At 38.6% G+C, this 27,950-nt stretch overlaps 5 protein-coding genes and 1 non-coding gene across 6 annotated transcripts; 1 reads left to right on the top strand and 5 right to left on the bottom strand.

Moving 5' to 3' along the window:
* Positions 1–898: 898 nt before the first annotated feature.
* LOC102717036 (probable gamma-secretase subunit PEN-2) lies at positions 899–3,833 on the bottom strand. The gene is made up of 2 exons (XM_006646646.3): positions 3,438–3,833; positions 899–1,318 (listed from the first exon to the last, which is right to left on the bottom strand). The coding sequence occupies exons 1-2, from the start codon at positions 3,748–3,750 to the stop codon at positions 1,155–1,157; spliced, it is 477 nt and encodes a 158-aa protein (XP_006646709.2). The 5' UTR covers positions 3,751–3,833; the 3' UTR covers positions 899–1,154.
* A 1,837-nt stretch (positions 3,834–5,670) lies between these two features.
* Positions 5,671–7,041, bottom strand: LOC102716472 (NAD(P)H-quinone oxidoreductase subunit O, chloroplastic). Its single transcript, XM_040530005.1, has 6 exons — positions 6,748–7,041; positions 6,573–6,628; positions 6,396–6,461; positions 6,249–6,290; positions 6,108–6,167; positions 5,671–6,004 (listed from the first exon to the last, which is right to left on the bottom strand). The coding sequence occupies exons 1-6, from the start codon at positions 6,971–6,973 to the stop codon at positions 5,975–5,977; spliced, it is 480 nt and encodes a 159-aa protein (XP_040385939.1). The 5' UTR covers positions 6,974–7,041; the 3' UTR covers positions 5,671–5,974.
* A 2,430-nt stretch (positions 7,042–9,471) lies between these two features.
* Positions 9,472–16,591, top strand: LOC102716188 (phosphatidylserine decarboxylase proenzyme 2). Its single transcript, XM_015835598.2, has 21 exons — positions 9,472–9,787; positions 9,955–10,034; positions 10,513–10,537; positions 10,650–10,709; positions 10,857–10,925; positions 11,313–11,405; positions 11,491–11,541; positions 12,255–12,338; positions 12,444–12,535; positions 12,642–12,797; positions 12,904–12,988; positions 13,158–13,269; positions 13,547–13,647; positions 13,905–13,952; positions 14,423–14,569; positions 14,949–15,044; positions 15,174–15,248; positions 15,378–15,470; positions 15,916–16,002; positions 16,087–16,137; positions 16,232–16,591. Exons 1-21 carry the CDS (start codon positions 9,575–9,577, stop codon positions 16,373–16,375), a joined length of 1,962 nt encoding a protein of 653 aa, XP_015691084.2. The 5' UTR covers positions 9,472–9,574; the 3' UTR covers positions 16,376–16,591.
* Positions 16,592–23,101: 6,510 nt separating this feature from the next.
* On the bottom strand, positions 23,102–23,174 carry TRNAA-UGC. Its single transcript has one exon. It is a non-coding gene; the product is annotated as a tRNA-Ala (tRNA).
* Positions 23,175–23,288: 114 nt separating this feature from the next.
* On the bottom strand, positions 23,289–27,074 carry LOC102715914 (pentatricopeptide repeat-containing protein At3g13880-like). The gene is made up of 3 exons (XM_006646642.3): positions 27,071–27,074; positions 24,766–26,503; positions 23,289–24,582 (listed from the first exon to the last, which is right to left on the bottom strand). Exons 1-3 carry the CDS (start codon positions 27,072–27,074, stop codon positions 23,850–23,852), a joined length of 2,475 nt encoding a protein of 824 aa, XP_006646705.2. The 3' UTR covers positions 23,289–23,849.
* Positions 26,933–27,746, bottom strand: LOC102717023 (abscisic stress-ripening protein 1-like). The gene is made up of 2 exons (XM_015840807.2): positions 27,444–27,746; positions 26,933–27,318 (listed from the first exon to the last, which is right to left on the bottom strand). The coding sequence occupies exons 1-2, from the start codon at positions 27,591–27,593 to the stop codon at positions 27,154–27,156; spliced, it is 315 nt and encodes a 104-aa protein (XP_015696293.1). The 5' UTR covers positions 27,594–27,746; the 3' UTR covers positions 26,933–27,153.
* Between the last annotated feature and the right edge of the window lie 204 nt (positions 27,747–27,950).

Genomic DNA, 27,950 nt, shown 5'->3' with positions numbered 1-27,950 from the left:
CGCGTGCGTGTGACAAACTGGCAATAGCATGACCGCATGAACTAGCGGTACTTTTTGGGCTGAAACTGTGGGTTCAATTGTTGATCGACGTCGCTGGGCTGAATCTGCTGTTCCCTTTTTGGGCTTTGGATCTGGACCCACTTGACCAGCAGATTCCAATCAAATTCGTTGGTTTTCACAAAGAATTTCCTTGCGAGCATCTCGTATCTAAAATTGATCCCTAAAACTGAATTTTAAAAATTAAGCTAGAAACCATATCTCTAGCAAATTCCCAAGTCAATTCCTAATATTTTACATGCATAAAATCAACTCTCTTGTATATTAAATTTGGAGCATAAATATGAGGTCCTACTCTTAAAACCCTGTTGGTATCACATAGACTTTTTTTAAGTCCATGTCACATCGAATATTTGGACACTAATTAGAAATATTAAATATAGACTATTAATAAAACTTATTTCATACTCTAGACTATTTTGCGAGACGGATCTATTGAGCCTAATTAGTCCATGATTAGCGAATATGATGCTACAGTAAACATCTGCTAATCATAGCTTAATTAGGCTTAAAAATTTATCTAATGAAATATCATTTATTTATGCAATTAATTTTATTATCAGTCTATATTTAATACTCCTAATTAACGTCCAAACATCCATCCGATGTGACAAGAGACTTAAAAAAAAAATCTGTAGACCCAAATAGCCACTAAGTTATTCAGTTTTAGGCTACTTTTAGAAGAGTGTATTTTTATGCTCAATATTATTTTGGAGAGACCCAATACAAAGTTTTGAGAAGTATTTGAATTCTCTTGAAGATGCTCTTATACGGTGACATGGAACACACCCTGTATGTCACTTCTGTCCTATATGCTGTTTTTTCAAAGCTATGATAAATTTCAGGTTATGATAGACCGTCTTGTGGCAATATATCCATCCTTTTCTTTCTACAAACTCGACGAGTCCCACCGAACTTCAGTCTAATCACTGGTGGTGACTGACATTTACAGTACATCAAATTGTATCAACAACCAGGAAGCTATCAATGTGGGTGAAACTACATTTACCGGATAGAAACATCGTTCTACAGACTACAGACAGCAAGACAAATAATGGTCAGAGCAAGTCTGCTCAAAAAGGGGCAACTAAAGGAAGCTATCCCATGAATCCAGAGATACCAAGCTTGTCCGCAACGTTGTACATCACTAGATCGTTCCACCCTGGCCCGAACAATCGTTCACCACCAATTATAAATGTTGCAGCCCAGGTGAGTAGAACCACGGAGAAAATGGTGAAGCCGATTGCCGACCGGACAACATCTGCAAAAAGAAGCTATAATATGTAAGAAAAGTGTAGACCACATGGTTGCCACTAGTTTCACATCTATGCTAGTCAAAATAGCATCTGCGGTAGGAAAGTTTGCAATCATAAGGAAAGACATATGCTCCTCAGGGTGAGGGATAATGTTGTATTTCATTTCCAGGTGCGGAGTTCAGAACTTACCCCAAGGCTACTGCATGAGAGAAAACCAAAATGACCATTGGAAACATTGCGATATCCTATTAGTTTAGGTATTTTCACTTCTGTTAATTGTGTGACTACTATGACTGAAAAATCTTAATGAAATGAATTGCAGTTCTCCTGCGTTTGCGAGAAAAAAAAACTGACTGAAAAATTAGAATCTATAACCTCTTTAACGGTGAGAAAGCAAATGTCAGAAACTGAAAAGGATAGAATTATCTCCTACTATCATGGTGAAATGTCTCATCTGGAATAACCCAGTGATGCCACTGAAAAAGCTAGCTCAAATCTTGTGATGTTGGTCCATATGACAACATCCTCAATATCTTCACTAGACAGTAGCACTCGCTGGTAACATACTAAACATTAACTTTCCGTTCAACCAAATGTGTACGATGATTGTGCAAGAACTATGCTGGTATTTCAAGCAATCACCTATTTCAAAGCCTTGCACCATCGTGACCTGGTTAGTTTACTACAGATTGGACAAACTGATTAAATATTGATGGTCCAACTTGTTTTCCTAAGTGTGAAGATGAACTATATGTTTCCATGGAGTAAACTATAATAAAATCATGTTTACAGGATCACAGTCTGTTCCTTAGGTTCAGATTGTCATTACTGACCTTGGAAGTTTGTTCAACAGAAGACAATACAAGGTCAAACTGCCAAGGGCACTCATAGGTCATGGCTCAGGTTTGTATAATCAACGCTTATAACTTAGTGCCCGACTATCAATAGGATCAGACTGGCATGCTTATTCTGGTGCACAAGGAATGCTTTTAATGCCAATAAAATAATAGATCAATTAAAAGGCAAAAAGAAAGCCAAATAACCAGCTTCCTGAGATGAACGATAAATAACTAAAATTTTTAGTTTCAAAACCTACTTTTCAGTATGGAAATAACCATATCTGGTGCCGTTTCTACGAAGGAATTTGGGGGCCCAGGATGAAATCCAAATTGAGGCCTAAAATGTCTCTTCTTACAATTCTCAACATGAGAATCATACTTCCATTTTCTATTTCAAATAGGCATGATAACCCATGAGGAATTGAGGATTGAGAAAATAAACACAAACAAAAGAAAATTAATTTGAATCAAACATTCAAAGTCAGGATTCAGAACTTGGCAAGGGCGAGATAAACCAACATCTTCTTGGGTTCTTGTAGTTGGTAGGCGAGCAGCCAGTGACGCGGCGCCTTGGTGAGACAAACAAGCGGTGTCAGCATTGGCGTCTTAGTCTTGCTGGCTCTTGGCCTCTCGCAAGTCATCTCCTCTCAGCACAGGCACAGGCGGCAGGCTGCAGAACGACGCAAGACGAGATGGACTTGAACAGGCAATCTAGCGAAGGCGGACCATGGATGCTTTGACGGTAGGCTGGACTAGGCATCGATCGTCCATCGAGCGATGCGGCACTAAGCAGCTGGGCCTATCTTCATTGGGGGGCCCAGCACGCCTTCATCGGTGGGGCTGACCATATCCTATCAACATCTAATTAAGATAGCACACACTGAATGTGTCTGAATACAGATGCAACATATTATTTGCATGACCAAATCGATCTTCAGTTGTCAGTTGCCACTAACAGAGAGTGAGCAACACTCTCCGAGGCTCCATTAGCGTCCTCGATTTTAGCACAAAATTCTACACCAATCAAGATAGATCGCACTGAGAGTCTAAGACCAGCCACTTTCTGAAGATCCGCTAAACTACGGGTACTATGTTTGCACAAAATTAGATACAACGGCAATATATCAGTATCAAATTCTGTAACAGATTAATTCATCATGAATTCACGATATGGGTAGCTACCAAACCTAAAAGACGGCCCAGATCGATCAAGAGCAACTCAAACCACCCATAAAATTCGCGCACAAGTCAAACATGAGATCTCAGGAGGGACGAGGCGGCTCACAGGGGCGGATGCGGGAGAAGGCGGAGGAAGAGGAGGCAGCGGCGGCGGCGGGCGAGCGGAGGACAGGCCAGAAGTAGCAGCAGTTGATGGCCCAGAGGAAGGGGAGGCACGCGAACCCCCAGAGGAAGAAGCGGCGCGCGTGGCCCTCCGCCTCCTCCAGCGGCAGCCCCAGGGGCCCGTCCACGGTTGCCCAGACCGGCTGGGGAGGCGCGCGGCGTGCGGAGCCGGCGGATGGCCGGCGGCCGGCGGCGGATGTGCGGGGGAGGAGGCCGGACTCCTCGTCTTCGGGCACTCCTGCAACCCTTGCCTCCATTGCTGGTTCTCTATCTCTTTTTCTATTTCCTTCCGGTTTTACTACTACTTCCGTCCAACAGCCAGACTTTTTTCTTGCTTAACTTAAAGTTAAGTTGATTTTGTATCTTTTATAGTGGTTTATTTTTTTAGCTTTTGTGTTTAAATAGAACACATATATAAAAGTTTTATTTATAAATTAATTTTTATTTACAAATATATCGTTTGATTTTTCCATAACAATGCCAAACAATCTAAACTTTTTATCTTAGTATTTTCAGCCCTCCAGAATAGTACGCATTTTGATCAGAATTTTGGACTTAACAAAGAAAGTCATGATCTAGCCATTGCAATTACTAAATAATTAACTAGAACAATAATAAAAAAATATAGAAGTATCTTAAACTTAAAATGATACGATAAGTAACAACCATACAACTAGATTAAAATATCAGACCGAATCGAGAAAGTATTAATCTAGCCGCTATGGCTAACACGACGACGAGAATGAACTCACATGTCGAAGGTCAGACCTAATCAATGCAACCTAGCCAAAAGTCTGCTTCACCAAAAAACTACTTCTAAGGGTGGCGATGTGTTAAAATTGTTTTGATCTAATGACATTAGATGCATGCCCCTTTGAGGTCACATATATATACTCTCAGGTCCTAAGAGTCTAACTTGGGCACGCAAAAAAACTGTTATAGAAAATATTTTAAGAAAGAATAAAAAAGTGTCTTTGTCGTGGTCTTGTCAGCTTCTTTTTTAATTCGGTCTTTCCATACATAGATGAGCTTCTTTTCTTAACTAAATCTAGTAAAAAAACCATATCAATTCTAGTGGTCATAATATCTTTAGAATCAAAGTTTAATCAAAATATCAGCGCGACATGCGCAGTAGTAAAAGTTGTCACACGACAATTTTAGAACACCGACAATGATAATAAGACAGTGAAGTTCAATATTCAATATCATACTGTAGTTACGCTAATCATAAGATTGATCACGGCTATAGACCACTATTGTTGACCCCAAATATCCAAATCATTAGCAATAACATTAGAGATAAATTTCTAGTAAATAAAAATGAGTATTTGGGTTTCTAGAAATGTTTTGTTGACACCATTTGTTAATTAAATAAATTCCTTGATCTTTCAAATGATGCATTATTTGCATAATATTGTTTAATTACAAACGGGAAGAACAACTAATGGAAACATCATTAGTAATTTTATTTTGTTAAAAACTATCATTTTTTTAAATTGAAATGAACTCTTGCGATAAATATTTGCTAGGTATTATATGATCACTTAATACTTGATTTAATATATTTTTATGTAATATAAGAAAACACAATGAAATTTGTTTTTCAACTCATTAAAAATTAGACTTTGAATTACGTGATATATAAGAAAACAGAAAGTTATATTGGATGCAAAACATGTTTGTATAAAGTAGCTTCCATTAAATTTGGCTTGACATAGTTTAAATTTATTCTCAATATTAGATAATAAAAATAAATTATTTAATTAAAATTATCCTTGGAGTGTGTAAATTTAATCCTGTAGTGATTCTGAAATTAGTGTATCAATTTGTTGTTGCATTGATTATGAAATTAGTGTATCAATTCGTTGTTGCATTGATTCTGAAATCAGTGCATAAACTTGGCATTGCAAGTTCTGGAATTATCCTCTAAACTTAAAAACTTGTAATTATAACTTGTGTCAACCTATAGTTAATTATATAAAGATACGATAGGCACTATTAATTGGTGGTTCGTTGTTGTTAATCAGATTAACAAATGCTTGATAGACAAATAAGTTTGAATATTTAGTTTATATGATCACATCTGAAAAGAATTTATGATATTTTATTTATATTATTAAATTGAGCCGTCGCATTAGCATGCGTACCATACTAATTTTAGTTGGTGTACTTCTCTTGAAAACTTGTTTTTTTGTGCGCATGGTAAAGCTCACAGAACACGATTAGAATGAATGCAGGTTGGCAACATCCAAAACGAACGAATATGAACTGTTGTGTAGCTCTAAATATGACCACTTGAATTTGTTCAATATACAGTGGTCAGAATAAGGGGGAAATGGGGAATAACTGCAATGCAGGGAACAATTGCCTCCAAAAGAAATCACTCCAGTCTAGCAACCCCATGGATGGATCGATCGATCTCCCACCGGAGCACAATTCTTGCGGAGCTAAGCTTGAAGGCAGCCTTCGATCTCGTGCACATCATATTCTCTCGTAGTCGAGTTTATCCGACTGCAAAACAAATGATTAATTGGTCAAAAGAATGATACATTTTGCATTTTGGCAATGCTGCTGCATGTGTGATGGTGATGGATACAGAGATACTGCATTTTACCTTGATGAGCATGTAAGTTGGCAGCCATGCCGGTGGAGTTGGGATCCCAACCCAAGCGATCTGTGCAAGAACAATAAAGACTCAGAAACTTAATCCTACAGCTAAGTAGATTCAATATCACAAATTGGCAAACTTGATTACCAGGGCGTATTCCCCAGTCTCAAAGATTCTGATGTCCAAAACCTACACGACAATGACGATCGAAGGAGGTTACGACAGCAGCCGAAATCAAAAGTTGCTAGATTCTAATCAGCACTAAATAACTGCAAGAACCAGTGGATTAATAACCTCGCCACGGTCCTCGTAGATGTAGTCTAGTCCCTTGTAGAAAGGAGGGTGTCCAACTGACAGATACTGAAAATCAATCATGTGCAGGAATCAAGAACTGAAATTGCAGCCAAAGAGTAGATGGAAATGGAAGAAGCAAATGCAATAATATTATTAGTATCAAGCGGTGTGCTTAACGTTGATGCTGTTCAAGTATTTCTCCTTATCGACGCGCACAATCTGGCCCTTCTTCACTGATCAATCAATGGACAGTCCAGTTAGTCAGTAGCTAATTAAACGCCTCGTCAGAATTTTTCAGAACTAAACACAAAGTCGCGAAGTGTATTAATTAATTAATTAATTAATTAATTACTTGAGTAGACAGGTTTCTTCTTGAGGATCTTCTTGGGCGCCGGCGAGGCCGCCTGGCCGTCGCCGGCCGCGGCGGCGGCGGGCTTCTTCTCCTCCCCGGCTGGCTCGGCGGCGGCGGCGGCAGGAGGAGCGGGGCGCCTCCGCCTGGCGGACGCCCACCGCGAGGAGGACGGTGTCTGCGGCGTGACGGAGAAGAGAGCTCGCGGCGAGGAGAGGAGAGCTTCCATGGCGAGAAGCTTGGCAATGGCAATGGCAAACCAGTGTGAGTCGTGACGAAGCGACAAAGCTAGGTGATGACAAGTGCACGTAAATATGTGCCACATGAATTGCACGCGGCAGATAAGGTGACCACTCCTGGGCCTGAGCTTTGCTCTGAATTTCGTCTCATTTCAGCCAGGCCCATATATGAATGAACTGGCAAGAAAGAGAAAAAAATTGATGCTCAATTTTAGAGTTGGATATGTGTTTTTTATGGTAATCTATTTTTCAAACTTATGTTCTAAAGCTTATGAATAATATAGATATCAAAATTTATATATGAATTATATTTGGTTCGTTCTTTCATATTTGTGTGGATGTACGAGCTATAAGCCTATAACCCAATCAATCATATTGGAGGAAAAGGAGTTAGGGTCGTGGAACGTAGACTATGGATCATGACATTATGTTCATGAGTAATTTCGGATCTGACTCTGGTTAAACTTAAAAAATAATATCCTTATCTTTTTTTTACACATATACATTAAAATTTGAATTTTCAACCAAATTAGATTTTTAGGTTTTTTATCGTATTTTATTTTTCAGCTTTAGCTTTTAGATGGCTAAGAATATATATATATATATATATGTATATATATATAAATTTTGTTCGTAAAATATTTTTCGTTTATAAATATACTTTTTTTGATTGATTTTTTTTTAGAAAAAACCAAACATACCTCCTCTAAGTTTCGGTGCAGAATAAAGTTTAATTTATTTAATTGAATTAGATCTAACCAGGGATGCGACCCACGGTCATGCATTATTATGCATAGGTTGACCTCAGGCCCTCAGCAAATGAGCAAACGAGAGAAGACGTTGCTTTTAGCTTGGGAAGAGTGGGAAGGGAGAAAGCGTGAGAGCAATTCAAGGCCACTTTGGTCATCGTCTTACTTTTGCTGCTGGCTCGTGGCACTTGTCGTTTCCTCTGCGATTGACAGTGTAGAGGATACTTCCGGGTGCGGGGCAGTGGACTAAAAAGTTTAGCCACATATCCATTCATATTATATTATATTATATTATATTATATGATTGGACAATTAAGAATAGAATAATAAAAAATTAATTTTATAAATAAGAGTTAATCCATGAGATGAATTTTTTAAGCCTAATTAATCTATAATTAGCAAATGTTTACTGTAGCATCACATAAGATAATTCTAGATTAATTAAGCTCATTAGATTCGTCTCGTGAATTAGTCCAAGATTATAGATGAGTTTTATTGATAGTCTACGTTTACTATTTATAATAAGTGCCCAAATATCTAATATGACTAGGGTCTAAACTTTAGCCCCTAGAAACAAACACCCCTTCGTCCTCCGTTGAATCCAAAATATGAATCCATTTTTTTTGAGCTTCATATGAATTCATTGATTCGTCCATTCCACCGTGTCTTCCATTTGACCTCTGCTTTATCCGTCAAAAAAAATTCTTTTTTGGTTTCTATCTATAGTGTCTAACCATCTATTTTATTTAGAAAATTATAAAAATTCAAAAAATAGTTATGCATGGAATACTATTCCTGTTTTATCATATAATAACATAAAATAGTAATAGTATTTTTTAATAAAACAAAAAGTTAAATATTGTAATTAAATATTAAAGAATGAAACAGTACCACCAACCCTTCGATGATATTCCGATCGTGCCGGGCCACGCCTACCATAATTTTGTCTTGCGACTTCTGCTCTGGAAAGGAAACGAAAATGATTCCACCCAAGGCATATCCCCTCATCCACATGTCTGTCCCTGCCACCGGGTCCCTACTTTTTTGGGCCCCACATGGCAGTCACGTAGGCGACTCCTGATGGGCCCTAGCCTCTTCGTTTACTCCCAGATGTAACAACTGACGGGCCATTAGTGCCTTGATTTTCTTGAATTTTGACCATTTTAAAAACTTATTTTATAAACAATTTTTTTAAGAAAAACTTAGTCTAAAAATAGACTATTTTCTTAGCACCGATGCCTCGGTGTCAACTATTTTCACGTCAACACCCATACATCATGACAGCTAAGAACATATCTACAAATAACTTATCTTATAAACAGATCGATAGGATAAAATATAAACAACTTATTGTATAAATATGTACTTCATGCTAATTATTTTGGCATCAACTCCCTTGATGTGAGCGTTATGAGACGAGGTCGTCGATGCCACCAATGGCCTTGACATCCAAGAAAATGGCCAATCTTTGGAATAAACTTTTTAAGATCTATTTATGAAATAATTTTTTATAAAGGACTCGAATGTAAAAAGGGGTGGACATGGTCCACAGTGCCATGTGGGAACTGCCATTAATTAGTCAATCGGATTCGTCGGATGACAGGTGGGACCCACCCAGCCACGTGTAAACCACCTCTAACTGCTCACTCTATGACATGTGGGCCCTCCGGGTGACGCGTCCCTTTGCGTTGGTTTAAAAGGCCATCCCCTTTGATCGAGCGAGCGAGCGAGAGAGAGAGTCTTCGTGCGCGTTGCCGTCGAGACGTCGAGTCCAACTTCCCGCAGGCGGGCGGAAGGCCGCAACAACTCCAACCACTCCGCCGCCCGCCGTCTCACTGACAGATGGGCCACTCCCCCTCCCGGCACAATGCCTGCGCCGCCGGCGACGGCGAGCACCGCCCGTCGCCGCTGCCGTCGCGCCTCGAGCGGTTCCGCCGCCGCCTCCGCCTGCGCCACCGCTCCGGCCGCCCCTCCGACGCTGCTGCCGCCGAGTCGTCCGGGAGGGCCATCGACGCCGCGGAGTTCGCCGGCATCGCGCGCATCCGGATAGTGAAGGTACGGAGGGGCGTGCGGTCTGCTGTTCCATCCGTGCGCGCTGGGTGCGTCTGCGAAGGAGGGGTGGAACTGGAATTTGGGGATCGGCGGTTTTTGATTCGGTGTGTCTTACGCTGTTGGTGTTTGTATGTATGCGTTTGTTTGATTGATTTGGTTGTTGCCCGCAGGCGGATATGCAGTTCAAGGACAAGTTCATTGCGTGCCTCTCGCTCGGGGAGCGCACATACCGCACCGAGAAGTCTGACAAGTTGAGCATTTTTTTCTTTCGTGTACAAAATATCTTGCGTTGGTTCCTTGACTTGTCAGTTTCTGGCTTCATTTTTCCCCATTTTGACCATACTCATGATCTGTTCGTCGTTGAGGTGGTATTGTGGTAGCTTTTGAATTTTACGCTTTGATTAGTTTTTTTTGTTCCAAAATAAAAGCGCGTAGTAAGTTTTAGGACAAGCTTAAACGGTCCGTACAATCTGTCTACAGGAATTGGATTGATGTTTTTGCTATTGGGATCTGTTAAAATCCAAACCTAATTTACCAGGCCTTTATTGAAATTGAATTTCCTTTTTAATTGCAATATGTGAAACAGCCTAAAAAAGTCATGTAGTCAACTGTAAAATTTACTATATCTACTTTATCTTCTTAATTTGCCTCCTTTTACCTCGGTTCATATTTGGAATCTAACACTGTTTTCCTTTCCCCTCTTTGCCAAACCCACACATTTTATACAGCACTTCTACGCCCGAATGGAACTCTGTGAGTAAGCTGCTAGCTTTCAATTCACCTATGGAGCTGTATAGCGTTGTACATGCTACACTGCTGCTCCGTCAAGCTAGTTATTAGTTTGACAATGTTAATATATTTGCAGGAAAAGAAGGTTGTGGTAGAAACAAATGGACCTCATATTGCACGCATATCTGTATTTGAGGTATGCTGCCATTGTGTTTGACCTTTGACTATAAGTGAATCAGTGAATGTGCTTATGCTGTGACATGGCAGTTTAAACTTGAATTGATGGCAAGTGCTAGTCAAACCAACATGGCACCTAATGCTGTCAATGATTTTTATTTTGTAGACTAACAGATTCTCCAAGAATACTTTGGTTGGTTACTGTGAGGTTGATCTATTTGAATTGCTCACTAAGGTAACAATATTCCTTTGCTGTCTCAGTCTCACTTTAACCAAGCCATCTTTTTTATGCAGTTTGCTTCGTAGTTTATTTTGACAAACCATATTTTCTCTAAATCTTGTTAGTTGAATGATTTTTTGTACGAGAAAACCCTACAATCATGTTTTTATTTAAGAAAGTGACACATTGTACAAATATTGTGATTCAAATCTATATGTATATCCATATCATACCTCCCCTAATACATGGATGGCTGGATGCAGTTAAGACTGAAACTTATAAGCCCTCTTCTTCCTTAGGTCTTACTGTGCCATAACATACATATGAGTAATACCTTCAAATTTGTAGACATATTCCAAACTTTGTATAAAACTATTAACATGAAAAAAATTTCCATGACAGGATTTGGATGAACACTCTGAAGTCCTTTCTCTGTTGGATCCATCATCATCAGCTACTATTGTGGGCAGCATATCTATCTCATGTTATATCGAAGTAACTACTTTTCCCCCTTTATTTTGCCGTTGGCACTCATGGAGCATCTTCCAAGTGGTAAAACTGTTCTCTGTTTCTGTTGCAGGATCCTGTTGAAACAGAACAAAGTTTTGCACGTCGTGTCCTGGCTATAGTGGTACTTTCTCAATACTGAATAAACATTTGTTGTATATATATCTGAATAATACCTAATAGCCTTCTCTTGAACAATAGAACACATTGACGTCATCGTTTTCAAAATTAAAAAAAAAAACTTATCATTTTCATGCTGTTCCTGATTGGTTGTGAATTTAAAATGTCTGGATATACTGAATGTTCCCCTGGCCATCTCATGGTCTATGAGGGTATATTTGACCAATCCTTCAATTTTCAAGAAGCCAGGATATTAGGGCTGCGTTCGGCAGTTGGTGAGGGGAGGGTTAGTTATCTGGCACGGAAAACATAATAATAGATTAGTACATGATTAATTAATTATTAATTATTAAAAAATATATAAAATAGATTAGTACATGATTAATTAGTTATCCTATAGAAATTGTTTGCAAAAAATATACCGTTTAGTAGTTCGGAAAGCGTGCGCACGGAATACGAGGAGAGTTAGATAACTAAGCTGGCCGGCCGAACGCGGCCTAGGTTGAATATGGCAGCTTGGATATACCTTTTACCATCTCTGGTTGCGTTATTTATAATATTAGTTAGCTCAAATATTCTTCTTGGAACAAACTTAGTCACCTGAGCACAATTACATTATTTCCAAAACCCTTGCCTATCAATTTCACATTGCATGTGTTGCCTTCATTGCTTTGTATTCCACTCTACAGAGCACTAATGTGTTATTTTTACAAACAGGACTACAATGAAGATGGAAAGCTGTCATTATCTGAATTCTCAGACTTGATGAAAGCTTTTGGTAATAAATTAGCAGTTGCAAAGGTCTGTCATTATCTGAATTCTCAGACCTTGATTTCTAGATTTTTTTTGTTCTAGTTGTAATAAGGTTGCTTCTCCCTAGTAATATTAGTTTCTCTCATATGCTAGATTGAAGAGCTTTTCCGCCAAGCTGATACAAATGGTGATGGCATAGTTGACATGGACGAACTGGCAGCTCTACTAGCTGATCAACAAGAGAGGTAGCCAACCACTACCTTATCATATTTAGTTTACTTTCCAAAGTTAATCATTGTTTATCTATAAAACGTAATGGTATCACTAGTTATTCTCTGTCTTCTTTTTCAGAGAACCGCTTATCAGTAACTGTCCTGTCTGTGGTGAAATTCTTGGAAAGCACGATAAAATAAATGATATGATACACATGACACTTTGTTTCGATGAGGGAACTGGTAATCAGATTATGACTGGAGGATTTCTAACAGATAAGCAAGCATCATATGGGTAAAGTGCCCCACTTTACTTAGCAGATGCAATATTTTTCTATTTTTTTAGAAACTTCATGTGAAATGAGTAAGCTAATATTCTAAGTCATAACTGTCATGTGTAGGTGGATGTTTAAGCTCAGCGAATGGGCTCATTTTTCCTCATATGATGTTGGTTTGCACTCAGGCTCTACTGCCTCGCATATCTTGGTATATTTCAATTAATCCACTTGTGAGATTAACAGTCACTCTCTAGTCCTATGTGCTCATTTAAAACTTATTCTGGTCCTTTGGGATCTGCTTCAACATGTTGTCTTCGTGAAGTTGTGTATGTTGATTGCATAGCTCCTTTCTTTCACTAACTTGATACATGGGTTAGGTTTTCGACCGGCGAACTAAGAGGCTAGTTGAAGAAGTCATAGATGGAAAGATTGTGTTGTCCATGAGGGCTTTGTACCAATCAAAAGTTGGCCTCACTCTTATTGACACAGGTATATTGGAAGAGGAAACAGTGCAGTTTGTCCCATATTTTCCCATTAGCCATTTATATACCTAGAATGCCAACAGAAATTAGATTCTTCAGTCAAATACTCAAATTATCTGTATTTTCTTTCACTGGTACATACATTCAACAACAGATTGACAAGCATTTCTTTTGATCTTCTTTATGGCTGGTGCTGGTCTTTGTGATTACTTAATGTGTTAATGTGTAGACTTCTCGATGGATGCTAACACCTACCTGTTTTCTTTGGGATTTTTTCCATGCAGGCGTCAAAGATCTCTTGAAGAACTTATCTGAGAAGCAGGGAAAAAAGATGAACTCGCCTGAATCTGCCAAAGATATTCCCAAGTTCCTTGAGTTGTTTAAGGTATGGGCTGTGTTTTTTCTTGTACTCATATGGACTATGTCATTGAAGATGTTCATTTTTAATATAAAAAACTCCAAATAGGGCTCTTAATGCCAGAACTGCTTTAAAGAGGACTCTGTACCTGTTATAGAAGGCCCATGGCTTTTTTTAGTGTCTGGGAGCTGCATGCTGCACCTTTTACTTCCATTACAAATGTTTACACATTTTATACACAGAACTATTGATATCATCCATGGCATGATTTGCACAAAATGCAGGATCAGATCAATCTGGATGAAGTCAAGGATCCTCTTGAGAGTTTTAAGGTATGGTAGCAATGTCTGTCTCCACTTTTATCCACTAATGGCCAGAACCTTCTTTTATAGGCAATATCTTAGTCTTCAGTTTTTTTTCCTTTGGGGTGGGGTGGGGTGGGGGGGGGGGGGGTGGTCATTGCCACGTGGCTATACAATATTTACAGTTTCTAAATTATATAGATACATGTATGAATTAAAGGAATTTTCGATAACTAATTTCTGAATTCCAATAATGATTTATAAGGATATCTTTAATTGCACGTTACGAAGGATTCTGACAAACTCTTGGTTAGCGAGAAACCAAATGTTATTGTGCATTAAACATGCATTTTGCAAAATGATTCTAACTATCCTTTGCTCATTACTTATAAGTATGCAATGCCCGATAACCTAATAGTCTAGCAAATGCACCTGCTGTTTGAGATGATCATTAGTGGTTACTGAATTCCTGTTCCTAATAGCATTAACACTGTTTTCAGACATTTAATGAATTCTTCATAAGACAACTGAAGCCTGGGGCCAGACCAATTGCATCATATGAGGAAGACACTATTGCTACCTGTGCTGCTGATAGTCGTTTAATGGCTTTCAGTTCTGTTGATGAGAGCACACGATTATGGATTAAGGTAATGCATTCTTTGGTTAATATTTGTTAAACTGACACTTAGGCTGATTGCATACTTTGAACCAAGCAAGTTAATAGTGTTCCTATACTGTATTTAAGCAATCTGGAAGAGTGCCATGCTTGAAATGATATCTACTAAGAAAGTGATTGTGATGGGTTGATTGTCAGTGGTTCTTACAAATTACAGCACACTGTCGACTTAACATAATTTGCCAAGGGACAATAATCAACAATATTGGACAGTATAAATGGAATGACACATCAACTTTGAAATCAAATTGTTGTGAAATAGTGTTTTGTTTTTAATGACAAGTTTTCAGTACTTTTAATGATAGATTGTTCAGCTAGAAGTCTCATTGCATTTTTCTTTCTGTTCCTAGGGTCGCAAATTTTCAATTGAGGGCCTCCTTGGGAATGATTTACACTCTAATGCATTTTGCAATGGTTCATTAGTAATTTTTCGTCTTGCACCTCAGGTAAGCTTTACATATCCTTGTCAATCCATGTTTATTAAGGTTTTTGGAGTAAACTCTTTGCTTCCAAAAACTCATGGCTTTGTTAAAAGACATGTTGTAGTTCTGCAACTCAAATTTTGCACTCTGCAGGATTACCATAGGTTTCATGTACCCGTCTCAGGAACTTTGGAGAAATTTGTGGAAATTCCTGGATGCTTGTACACGGTATAGTAGTATACTTATCATTGCTTGGTGCCTCTTTGTGCAGAGTGGAGGTGGATGTCTCGTGTCATGTGATCTGTCCATCATTCCTCAGCATTAAATGGCTGACACTAATATATTTTCATTTGATAGGTCAATCCTATTGCTGTGAACAGTAAATATTGTAATGTTTTCACGGAGAACAAAAGAGTTGTTTCAATAATCTCAACTTCAGAGTTTGGAAAGGTTTGTACTTCTACCCTTTTCCCCTTGCAGACTTATCAGGCACCAACTTGCCGCTTTTTGTGCATCTCGTTTGCTGTTTCTTTTGTCAAACATAAGTAGGTGACTGATTTCCAAAAAAGAAAAAAGTTTTGTAAAACAAACATCAGTAGGGGCATTTGTAATGCTGAAATTTCGGATTATTTTTTTTTCTAAACAAACTGACCAAATAGGATGCTACTGGTCATATAGCTTGGTTTCATTCTTGCTGAAAACTGTAATGTTTTACAGCATGTTCAAAATACATGAACTCACGAAGTATTGTTATGCACTGACACGAAATTTAATTATGCACATGTGATGTGAAACAACCGTAGTCTCATAAAACATTATTTTTTACCACAGAATACAGTACCTATAAATTTGCCTTCACTCACAATGTACTGCACTGCCCGTGACATGGTTTTAGGTGGCATTCGTGGCCATTGGAGCAACAATGGTAGGAAGCATCACGTTCTTGAAAGAGAAGGGTGACCATGTCCGCAAAGGAGATGAGGTTTTTTTATGCATTTGTGTTTTATGCAACAACTGTGCTCTGCTCGCGTCTACAAATTGTCTAATGCATAGTATTTTTCTCCAGTTTGGGTATTTTTCTTTTGGAGGGAGCACAGTAATATGCGTCTTTGAGAAGGTTTCCCCATTCTCAATTTTATCGTATTCGACCAGGCACCCAAATTTCATGCGGCATATCTATCGCTCAAATGGTTTCATTCTTTTGATGGCAGGATGCAATAAAATTCGACGTTGATCTTCTGGCTAACAGTGCCAGATCACTTGAAACTCTCGTCTCCGTTGGCATGACTCTGGGCGTCTCCACGAGGGGCAGAGATCTGCAACCTCCAGAGCTGGAGAAATGTTCGCTTGAATGACGTGCCTATAGTATTTTGCAGGCAGAAAGGAGAAAGGTGTGCTTGAAAATTAGCAGCTTCCATTTCATGGTAAAATAGTGTAGTGTTGTGTTCATAGTTAGCTTCTTATTTTGATCTACTTTCTGAATTCTTGTAAAGTAAATATATTAGATCCTGCTACCAGGTGTAGCTACTCCCTGCACACTCATGATATATATATACACACACATTTTTTCTATCCAATGCTTCCTTCTTTTCATTTTATTTAACATACTTTGTTTTTTAACACAATCATTCTTCTTATAAAAAATTCACATAATTATTAATTATTTTATTATGATTTGATTTATTACTTAAGATAATTTAAGTATAAATTATAATTTTATATATTTGTATAAAAGTTTTAAGTTAAACAAATGATTAAACATAAGTTTAAAAGTCACCAATTTCAAATAGTGATAAATTGGTGGTTGGATTTTGACTGGGCTGTACCGTTGTATGACAGAAACACGCTCGGAATTGTTCCGCTTAGCAATTCCGTTGAAACAAAAAACATCCACAGGCAATGGCAGAAACACGCTCGGAATAAATTTGTCGTGCTGGACCTGTAGCGGCGTATTATTTTAATATCACCGTCCCATTCATCAACTGCCATTAGCATGCAATGGCAGGTGATCCGATTCACAGGCAAGGTAGGTTCTAAGGCAGCCTTTAGTTTTGAATTTTTTTCGGAGAGACGTAGCATCAATATATACGGTCACACATTTAAAGTATTAAACACAGTCTAATTATAAAATAAATTTCAGATTCCTCCTAAAAACCACGCGACAGATTTTTTTAGTCTAATTAATCAGTCATTAACATATGTTGGTTACTGTAGCACTTATGACTAATCATATACTAATTAGACTAAAAAGATTCATCTTACGATTTCCTCCATAGCTGTATAATTATTTTTAATATTCATATATATTTAATGCTTTATTTAGGTGTCCAAAGATTCGATGTGATGTTTTGGGGAAAAGTTTTTGGGACCTAAACAGGGCCTAAGAGTTTCAGTGTCAGCCTTAGCAGCGTACGACTAAGGGGGTGTTTGTTTTCAGGGGCTAAACTTTAGCCCCTAGTCACATTTGATGTTTAGACACTTATTACAGTAAACGTAGAGTATTAATAAAATTCATTCATAATCTTGGATTAATTACGAGACGAATCTAATAAGTCTAATTAATCTATGATTAGCCTATGTGATGCTACAGTAAATATTTGCTAATTATGGATTAATTAGGCTAAAAAATTCGTCTCGCGAATTAGCTCTCATTTATGAAATTAGTTTTTTATTAGTCTATGTTTAATATTTTAAATTAGTGTCCAAACATCCGATGTGACATTAGGCTAAAGTTTTTAGCACCATCTAAACAATCCTTAAGGCTATAGTTACTCACTCCGTCCAAAAAAACGTGTTTTTCGATTATTGTGTCCAGCGTTTAACTATCCGTTTTATTGAACTTTTTTAATAAAATTAGTCACACCTAAGCTATTATTCATGTTTTATCATCTAAAAACAATAAAAATATTAATTATAGTTTTTTAAATAAGACATGGTATCTAAAAACTAAAACTAAAATGTAGGTTTATTTTGGGACGGAATGAATACTAACGTAAACTATGTACTTTTTTCTAATCAATAGATCAGATTTATACCGCTACTAGTAAAATATATTTTTTTACTAATTATAGAACCAAATTAACGATTTTTCTACCGCCGATAAAAGTTCCAAGCTCTATTGAAATTGGCTGGCCAGTCTTCAACCCGGCAAAAATTATGTTCAGGGGATTATTGTTAGTATGCAGGTGGAGAACATCACTGGAACCAAGAGCCGTTCAGAGGCATAAACAGAAGATTCACTGCAGTAATCAACGCAAAACCAAAAGAGAGAACTCGCAGGGCAACCATCCTGAATCCAAGTCGAAGCTTCAAGATAACTAGAAATTGAGCTACTACAAATCGAGAAACTTAACTTTTTGCCATTTACGAGTGTTAAAACAGATTTGTCGCTCGATGCCTATGACATATGAATCCTCATAAGTCTATAATATATAATATATATAGATCCAGTAATAAATCTGTTATTAATATTCGTAAGAAAAAAAAAAGTTAAATGCCCCGCCCGCTACAAATCTATCACAAACCTACGCCTAATATACAACGTGATAATTCTTGATGATGGAATAGGATCAAACGTTTTAGAGGAGGCCGGGGCGAGAATGGAAGGGGAAGTGTGGCGTCACGACGGCGGCGCCATCAAGGTTGCTCCTCTTCTTCTTCGCCGCCGCCGCCGCCGCCATCGTCTTCCCCTCCTCCTCCTCCTTGCCGCCGACCTGCTGCTTCACCACCTGCCTCTGCTGCTGCTTGCTGCAATCGTCGTCGTCGGAGTCGCCTCGGGGCTTCTTCGGGACGACGACCTCGGCGCGCGACGACATGCAGCAGAACAAGCCCATGGCTGGGTGCTTAACCAGAGTAGATTTCAGCTAATTACCAGTGGTCACTTTCTGCTGCTGCTCACTTATCTGCAGCTTTGTAGTAGCAACTCTCATTGCAGTCGTTTTTATAGGAGAGAAAGAGAATGGCTCCAGTCTTCCAGGGGAAGGAAGATTAATTATCAGTTCAATTCTACCACTATCCTCGTAATAATAAGGTGGTGTTTAGTTGGCAACAATTTTTGCTAAAGGGGTCACATCGAACGTTTGACCGGATGTCGGAAGGGATTTTTGGATATGAATGGAAAAACAAATTTCAGATTTCGACTGGAAACTGCGGGACAAATCTTTTGAGTCTAATTAATCCGTCATTAGCACATGTTGGTTACTGTAGCACTCTTATAGCTAATCATGGACTAGTTAGGCTCAAAAGATTCGTCTCAAGATTTTTTCCATAACTGTGCAATTAGTTTTTTGATTCATCTATATCTAATGTTTTATTTAGGTGTCCAAAAATTTGATGTGATGTTTTTGGAAAAAAATTTGGGAACTAAATAAGGCCTAATTATAATAACAATGAAAAGAACAGTTCCAACAGACTACCTCTGTCCCATAATAACCTTATTTTTTGTTTTCCGTGTTCAACGTTGGATCATTCGTCTTATTTGGAATTTTTTTATGATTAATATTTTTATTGTTACTAGATCATAAGTACTTTATACGTGACTAATTTTTTTAAGTTTTCGTACAAATTTTTCAAATAAGATGAAAAATAACATTATTATGGAACAGAGATAAGTATTAGTATCATCATCATCTTAATAAAAGAATCTGGCCACGTGGTCTGCTTCGTAGTTTTCGTTGGAGACCAGAGAGCAGAGCATGTTCAAATCTTCACCGATTGTTTAATTAGGTGTTTTACTATATGTCTACTGGTTAGTACGAACTCTAAATCATTTATTTTTTCTAATTTATTTCTTTCTGATTTTTATTGTAAAACTTTTTTACTATATCCAAATTAATCTATATATCTACGTATATTACTTTTTTATATATAAATTTATTACTTTTCATATAAATATACTACCTCATCTTATTTGAAAATTTTGTACAAATGCTTTAAAAAAAAATTAGTCACACGGAAAATACTATTTATGTTTTATCATCTAGTAAGAATAAAAATATTAATCGCAAAAAATTCAAATAAGACAAAAAGTCAAAACATTGTATCCAAACACTAAAAAATGATCTTATTTTGGGACGGATGTAGTAGTCAATATAAAAAAGGTCTTCCGAAGAAAGTACTAGGTATGTATTCTCTAGATTTTCCAGAAATGTTACCAGAATAAGTTACAACTGACTATATCTTCTTTTCCCGTTCATTTTTCAGTTATTAGATACACTGATTTAACTCTTTGTTTTATTAATTTTTTTGTAATTAATATTTTTATTGTTAATTTGTTACTAGATGGTAAAACATGAATAATATTTTATGCGTAATAATTTTTTAAAGTTTTTAACAAATTTTTTAGATAAAACGAATGATCAAACTTTGAACATATAAATCGAAAAAGAAAGTTATTATGGAACGTAGTTACTATGTAGATCAGACCTATGTATCATCACATTAATTAATTAGTGGAATATTATTTTACTGGTACTAGAGTCAGATAATGATACAAGCCAAACTCCTGATTAATTGGTTTTTGGTGGTCTCGCTGTCGAGCTTCCTTGGCAGGCAAGGTAGCTTCTTCTTCTCGTGATTGATCGCTTTCATGGTCTACGACTCCTTTTTTTGGGATTGCGAATTTTTCGTTGGTCCCAATTGTTATTGTAAAATTATCGGACGAAAATTATAAAGCTGTCATCAGAACTATTATTCGAGTGACACCCTTGTTGTAACAAATAGTGCTAAATTTATAAAAGCCCATTTTTCTTTATGTTTGCGCTTATGTTTATGCTTAAAATTTCAATTTTCCAAACTTAAATTTAGAGTTGTTTTTAGGGTTTTATATCATAGTTTATTTTCATCATTTGCTTTTAAATAAAAAAACATATATAAAAATTTTGTTCATAAATTATTTTTTTCGTAAATATATTGTTTCGTTTTTTCCTCTCGAGAAAACCAAACAGATCATTCTATGTTAATGCAAGAGTGGATAGCCGTCTTGTTCCTGAGTGTTGAGATAGAATGATTGTAGACCCTCTTTCTTTTTTTCAGCTGTTCCAATTCCTAATCTATACTTTAAAGCAAAGCCTTTTTAGCGCGAGGTTCAATCATTTGGCCCCAACTTCTCGATTCTGCTTATGGTTATAAGCAATGGCGGATCTAAAAAAATATTAGGAGGGGCTGGACGAAAGAGAACTATTTCTAGTCTATTCTTCTCTTCAGTAATAACAGAAATTTTGTTACGGGGCTAAAGAAAGGGCTTCGATGGTGCAGAGGGGCTAGAAGGGGCTGAAGCCCCCTAGCCCCGGTGGTAGATCCACCCTTGGTTATAAGTTAAAATTTAAAATTTTAATCTTTAATTTGGAGTAGATTCTGAGGGTTTTTTATCGTAATTTATTTTTTAGCCTTGACTTTTATATTGCTAAGAACATGTATAAAAAATTTTATTTATTATTTTTTATTTACAAATATACGGTTTGACTTTTTCTTTTAAAAAATTAAACAATCACTCCCATTTCTTCTGACGGAAGCCAGGTGGAAACTCTAGGCAGGGTTCTTTTTATCTTATGCTTCACTGGCTGCTAAGAAAATTGACATGTATTCAATGCAGTTGCTTCCATTTTATGCTTTAAGTCCCAAAAACTTTTTCAAAAACATAACATCGAATCTTTAGACACCTAAATAAAACATTAAATATACATAAATATTAAAACTAATTATATAGTTATGGAAAAGAGCCTAATTAGTACATGATTAGCCATAAGTGCTACAGTAACCAATATGTGTTAATTACGAATTAATTAGACTCAAGATTCGTCTCGCGGTTTCTAGACGGAATCTGAAATTTGTTTTGTAATTAGATTACATTTAATACTTTTAAATATATGACCGTATACGTCGATGTGACCTCTCTCCCAACGGTTTTTGGAAACTGAACACAGCCAAATATCGTCTTGAAATAGAAAAATCTAGCAGTAACTTAGGTCTTGCTTAGTTCCCAAAATTTTTTTTCAAAAACATCGCATCAAATTTTTAGACATCTAAATAAAGCATTAAATATAGATGAACCAAAAAAACTAATTGCACAGTTATGGAAGAAATCTTTATACGAATATTTTGAGCCTAATTAGCCCATGATTAGCCATAAGTGCTACAGTAACTAACATGTGCTAATGACGGATTAATTAGGCTCAAAAGATTCGTCTTGCGGTTTCTAGGCTAGCCGTGAACTTCATTTTTCATTCGTGTCCGAAAAACCCTTTCCAACATCCAGTCAAACATTTGACGTGACACTTCTTCCAGAAATTTTCTCAATCTAAACACCACCTTAGATAAAAGTGTACAACTACATGGTACTATATATTTATCTAATTCATTGTTATTTTTTCTTCTATTTTGAGAGAGGTACAGTATTAGAGTGAGATGATTCATCGTTTCCTGGAGCAACTCACAATTAAGCTTTAAAATTTAAATTTAACTAATAAGATAAGAAAATTGATATGGAATTAGATATTCAAAATTTAACCGTTGAAGTGATTAAAACGGAATCTTTTGAATACACAATATTATTTGCTAAGTAAATTAGAAATGATTATACGTTGGAATAGAAGCTGTATCTTTCTTTTAATAAGAACACAAACAAACGTTCTGCACATGGTAGGATTGACAAGTCCGGGAGTACGATACTGTTAACCGCCTGTATCATTAGCCAGTTGCCAATCAGTGGGTTGATGGCATTTGGCACCTAAGTATCAAGATTTGATCGATTCAACTTTCTCTGAAAACGAAAGACAGTCTGCTGGTTAAACAACTGCTTGATGCAAGATTTGATCGATTCAATTCCTTTTTTTCTGAAACCGAAAGAGTGAGCTGGTTAAAAGACTCCGATGCAAGTTCGGGAAAAAACAACCAAAAATGAGGAAAAAAAAGATTCATTTTCTTTTTTTTCTGAAAACGAAAGATAGTGAGCTGGTTAAACAACTGCTTGATGAAGGGTTTGGGGGGGAAAACAACCAAAGATGGAGAAATAAAATGATTCAATGCAGCTGGTTAAACAACTGCTTGATACAGGGTTTGGGGAGAAAAAACAAAAAAAAAAGTGGAGATGCGGGGGATCGAACCCCGTGCCTCTCGCATGCAAAGCGAGCGCTCTACCATTTGAGCTACATCCCCTTAGCTGACACAAAGCTGCCGTGCTAATATGTTCTGACTGACGCAGGAAGATTTGCTCTAGAGGGCGATCAATCAGTGCAACCATCTCCATAATTTTTTTTTTTGGCTCATCTTGCGAAATTTATATAGTAAATAAAGTGCATGTAAACTTTATAGAATGAACTCTCTTTTCAATTTGTACAGCATCTGTAAACAGATGGTCGATGGGTTAGGGTAACTAGAATCAGCTCAGGAATAACATCGTGCTTCAACAAATGAAGAAAATGGGGATACCATTCGCCTGTACAAAGTACTCTCATCTTCACTGGTTATTAGTTAAGTGAATCAACTCCATTCGGCCTTAGTCAGATAACAACAGAAGAATGCAGCGTAATCTCACGAATAATACCTGTAATAAGTCTCTGGTAGTCTGGTTACAGAACCATGATCCATGACTCCATGTCGTCAAGCAGAGAATTACCCCAAAAAACGATGGTTCATGCTGATTGCCCACTTTCCAGAAACCAAGACACATGTACCAATTAGATCTCTTCTGAATGTTCTTTTTTTAAGAACTTACTTGCAGGGCTTTGGCTGGATCTCTACTGAACATATTCAACGCTGTCCAAGTGTCCCCTTGGGGCTGTCTGGAAGGTACAAATCCAATAATTCACTTTATAACCATTGTATGAGTCACTACCAGTAATCCGTACAGGAACAAGAACCATCTCTAAAGTGATGGAAGCGAATTGGATCTCTCAAGATGATTTCTCTGTTTTCACTCTTTGATATCAGTTTCATTGTCAAGTGGCAATCACGGCAAACCCTCAAGTTCTTCATTACTTTTATAGGTGCTGACTGAGGCAAGTGAATAATTCCTAATGCCACAGCTAGTTTTTCACTATGGCAATTCATCAAATTTTGCTCCCTTCTAGGGATTTCAGTACCAGTGTTTGTCAACTTCTCAATCCTGGAAAGCATGTCGGCCAGTTTTGTGTATATTGCACTGCTCTCTGGATGGGACTTGTCACCAGCAACAAAAGAGTGAACTCCACACTTCAGTTCAATCCAACTAAGGCCAGGTTCTTTCTTCACACCTCGCTGTTTCATCATATCCCTAGTTTTTGAAGCTAACGAGAGCTCTCCAGCATCCAGGTACATGTTGTAAAGAATTACATAGGATGCTGACGAAGCAGGCTCTAGTTCCATTAACCGAGTTGCAACAAGTTGACCTCTCTCCAGATCTCCATGAATCCGACACGAGGCCAGTAATGACCTCCAAATGACTGGGTCAGCATGGAAGATTGAGTTGCTTATAAAGGCCTCAGCATCAGCTAGTCTCCCAGCTCGCCCAAGAAGATCAACAACACAAGTGCAATGCCTTATGGTTGGAGTCAACCCATATTCCTTATTCATTATTTCATAGTACCTGCATGAAGACATCAAAGGAGATGGCATATAAGAAGCTGGAATAACTATTGCTAAGGAGGTTGTATGCACCCTAGAAACATAACAAAGTTGAAAGTTGCATTAACATATTCTTTTCCTTTTTGTGACAAAAAATGTACTGCTAACTGAAAGAATGAACTGATAAGAAATGGTAATGACTTACCTGAGTCCCTCATCAACCAATCCTCCATGGCTACAGGCAGTAAGGACACCGAGAAAAGTAATCTCATTTGGCACCACCTTTGCATCCACCATTTCATTGAAGAAATGTAATGCATCCCTTGCACAACCATGCTGTGCATGGCTTGATATCAATGCAGACCAAGAGACAACATCATGTGATTCCATTTCCTGAAATCTCCGAGTTGCAGCATCAACATCTCCTGACCTTGCATACATATGCATGCAGGAGTTTCCCATGACAGTGAACCGATCAAAACCAGATTTTGTGGCAAAGCACTGGATCTGCTCACCAGCCCTTGCAACAGCTAAACTTGCACATGCATTCATCACACTTGATATAGTGAAAAGATCAGGTTTCAATCCAGCACCTAAAGATTCATGAAACAAATTCAGCGCCTCCTCAAAAAGTTCATTTTGAACACACCCAGAAATCATAGTTGTCCATGTGACAATATCATGCTCAGGTATGGATCTGAAACACCTAAATCCGTCTTCAATACAGCCAAAGTTGAAGTACAAATCAATGAGTGCGCTACCAATGAAATCATCTCCCTGAAAACAGTGCTTAAGCACCTGGCCATGTATTTGTTTCCCGAATTCAAGGTATCCAGCAAGGTTACACGCCCGTAAAACACTGGAGAACGTGAACTCAGTAGGCTGCATCCCACAACTTTGCACCTCTGAATACAGAGTTAGCGCTTCACTTGCAACTTCCTTACCGATCACAGTCTCAGTGCGACAGAAACCGGCAATCATAGCGTTGAACACAACCACATTGGACTCTTGCACTGACCGAAAGAGCGCAACAGCTTCCATTAGAGCGCCTTTCTTGGCATACATGTCAATCATGGCGCTCACAAGAAACAGTTCAGAGTCCAACCCAGACTTTACAACACATCCATGAACTGCCTCAGCAACGTCCATTGCCCCGTCTCCGTGGCCAGAGCAACACTTGATGACACTCCCAAGAGCAAACGAATTCAGACCCATCCCGCAGCGGCGCATCATAGCAAACACGCTTACCATCTCGTCTCGTGCACCGGCGCGCACGTACCCAGAGACCAACGAGTTCCAGGAGACGTCATCCCGCTCCTCGGCAATGTCAAAGACACGCCTCGCCTCAGCCATGTCGCCGCACCTGGCGTACATGCTGATAAGCGAGTTGGAGACGAACACCCCGCAGGAAAGACCGTCAAGAACGGCCAGCGCGTGAACGGCCTTGCCCGACCTCAGGCCCCCTGTCCGCGAGCACGCGGCGAGCGCGGCCGCGTACGAGAACCGGTCGACACCGACCCCCGCGCGCCGCGCCCGCGCGAGGGTCTCCAGCGAGAGGGAAACGAGCCCTTCCCGGGCGTAGGCATCGATGAGGAGGTTGAAGGAGACGGCGTTGCGGCGGGGCATTTCGTCGAGCAGGCGGCGCGCGGGGAGTGGGCCCCCGAGGCGGCGGTAGGCGGAGAGGAGGGAGTTGCGGAGGAAGAGGGAGGCGGCCGGGTGGGCGCGGGCGACGTGGGCATGGACGGTGGCGGCGTGGCGCAGCGAGGTGCAGCCGCGGAGGAGGTGGAGGTAGAAGGCGTCCAGCGACGGGAACGACGGCGGCGGCGGCGGCGGCATCTTGATTCCCGCCTCCGCATGAGAGCAGGCGCGGTTTTTTTTTCTCTCTCTTTTTCTTCTTTCCTTTTCTGTTTCCTTTTGAGACTTATGGGCGGCCCAATAACGAGCTTTCGATTTGGTGCAGCCCAAGGATGAGATTAGGACTTATACGTATGTAGGATTTAGGCTTACGTGGATTTTTTTTTTAATGTATCCTCGAATGCTTGTGAACATTTCGTTGCTTTTGAATTTAATGGATATGATTTTATTATACCATACTAGTAGCATATATAGTAAAATTCTATAAAAATAAAATTAAAATTAAAATATATAACTTCGGGATAAATTTGTTGTCATATATCATATTAAAATGGATAGATTGATAAATATATATTACTAAAGTTTTAAATAAAATATTCAACATAATTATAAAAAATATATTTTTGATCTAAATTTTAGTACACTGCTATCGCGATGAGTAAAAATTGTTCACATTTCTGAAGATGGGCTTCTCTCAACCGTGCCGTAATGAAACTAATGACTACTGAAGATTGTCAAGGAGAACATGATATTTCTCTTATTTATTTACTCGTATTTTGTACATACACATATATAGTATAGCTACTACAAGCAGAATAAGAACAAGAAGAGAAACGTACTAAGAAATGAATGAAAAAACAATCAAACATAAATACACATGTAGTGGCATATATATCCGTACGTATACACGTACGATGAAGCTAGCAAAGTAGCAATGCAATGCATATGGATGCATGAATCAGTGGTGGTGGGCATGGCGGCGGTGCTTCTTGGCCTCCTTCTTCTCGTGGTGCTCGTGGAAGGCGAGGCCGGCGCTGCCGACGGCGACGGCGGCGGCGATCCCTTCCTTCATCTTGTGCGACCGCGCGTGCTCCGGGTCCTTCTTCGCCGCCTTCTTCTCATGCTGCAGATTCAGCAAGGACGGATGATTTGCAGGTGTTAAGTACATTACATAATTATAAGATCACTAGAATCGATTAGAACACAATATAAATACTAATATATAATTTAATGGAGCATGATATGTACCATGGCGTATGCTCCGGCGGCGGCGGCGCCGAGCTTGGCGAGCTGCTCCATGTGCTTGTGGTGCTTCTCCTCCTTGCGGTAGTCGCCGGCGGTGGCCACCTTGGCCGGCGCCGCCGCCGCCTGCTCCTCGTTCTTGTGGTGGCCAAACATCTTGTGTTCGTAAGTTGGTGTGGAGATAATCAATCGATCTTATAGAGATGTGCTTAATTTCTGTCTGTGATCTGCAGGTGCGTTGGAACTTGGATGAGCTGAGACTGAGATCTTGGCTGGGATTAAGATGATTATATATAGGAGCTGGATGACGCGTAGATTATTGGAGTAACTGCAAGAAGGTTAATTTGCTTACGCGGGTAGTGTGGAACTGTGGATTAGTTGGTTGCTTCAGAGCTAATCGTCCAATGGGAAGAAGGTTACAGGAAAGGCACGTACGAAACGTACTACTGTTGCATTGGCTTGTTTAATTGTCTCTATTGCCTGGACGTACTCTTCTGGTTTATAGATCAATGA

The sequence above is a fragment of the Oryza brachyantha genome, chromosome 1, assembly GCF_000231095.2.
Source record: "Oryza brachyantha chromosome 1, ObraRS2, whole genome shotgun sequence".
Taxonomy (NCBI): domain Eukaryota; kingdom Viridiplantae; phylum Streptophyta; class Magnoliopsida; order Poales; family Poaceae; genus Oryza; species Oryza brachyantha.
The sequence above is the reverse complement of the archived record's forward strand: the minus strand, read 5'-3'. Positions and strand labels throughout refer to the sequence as shown.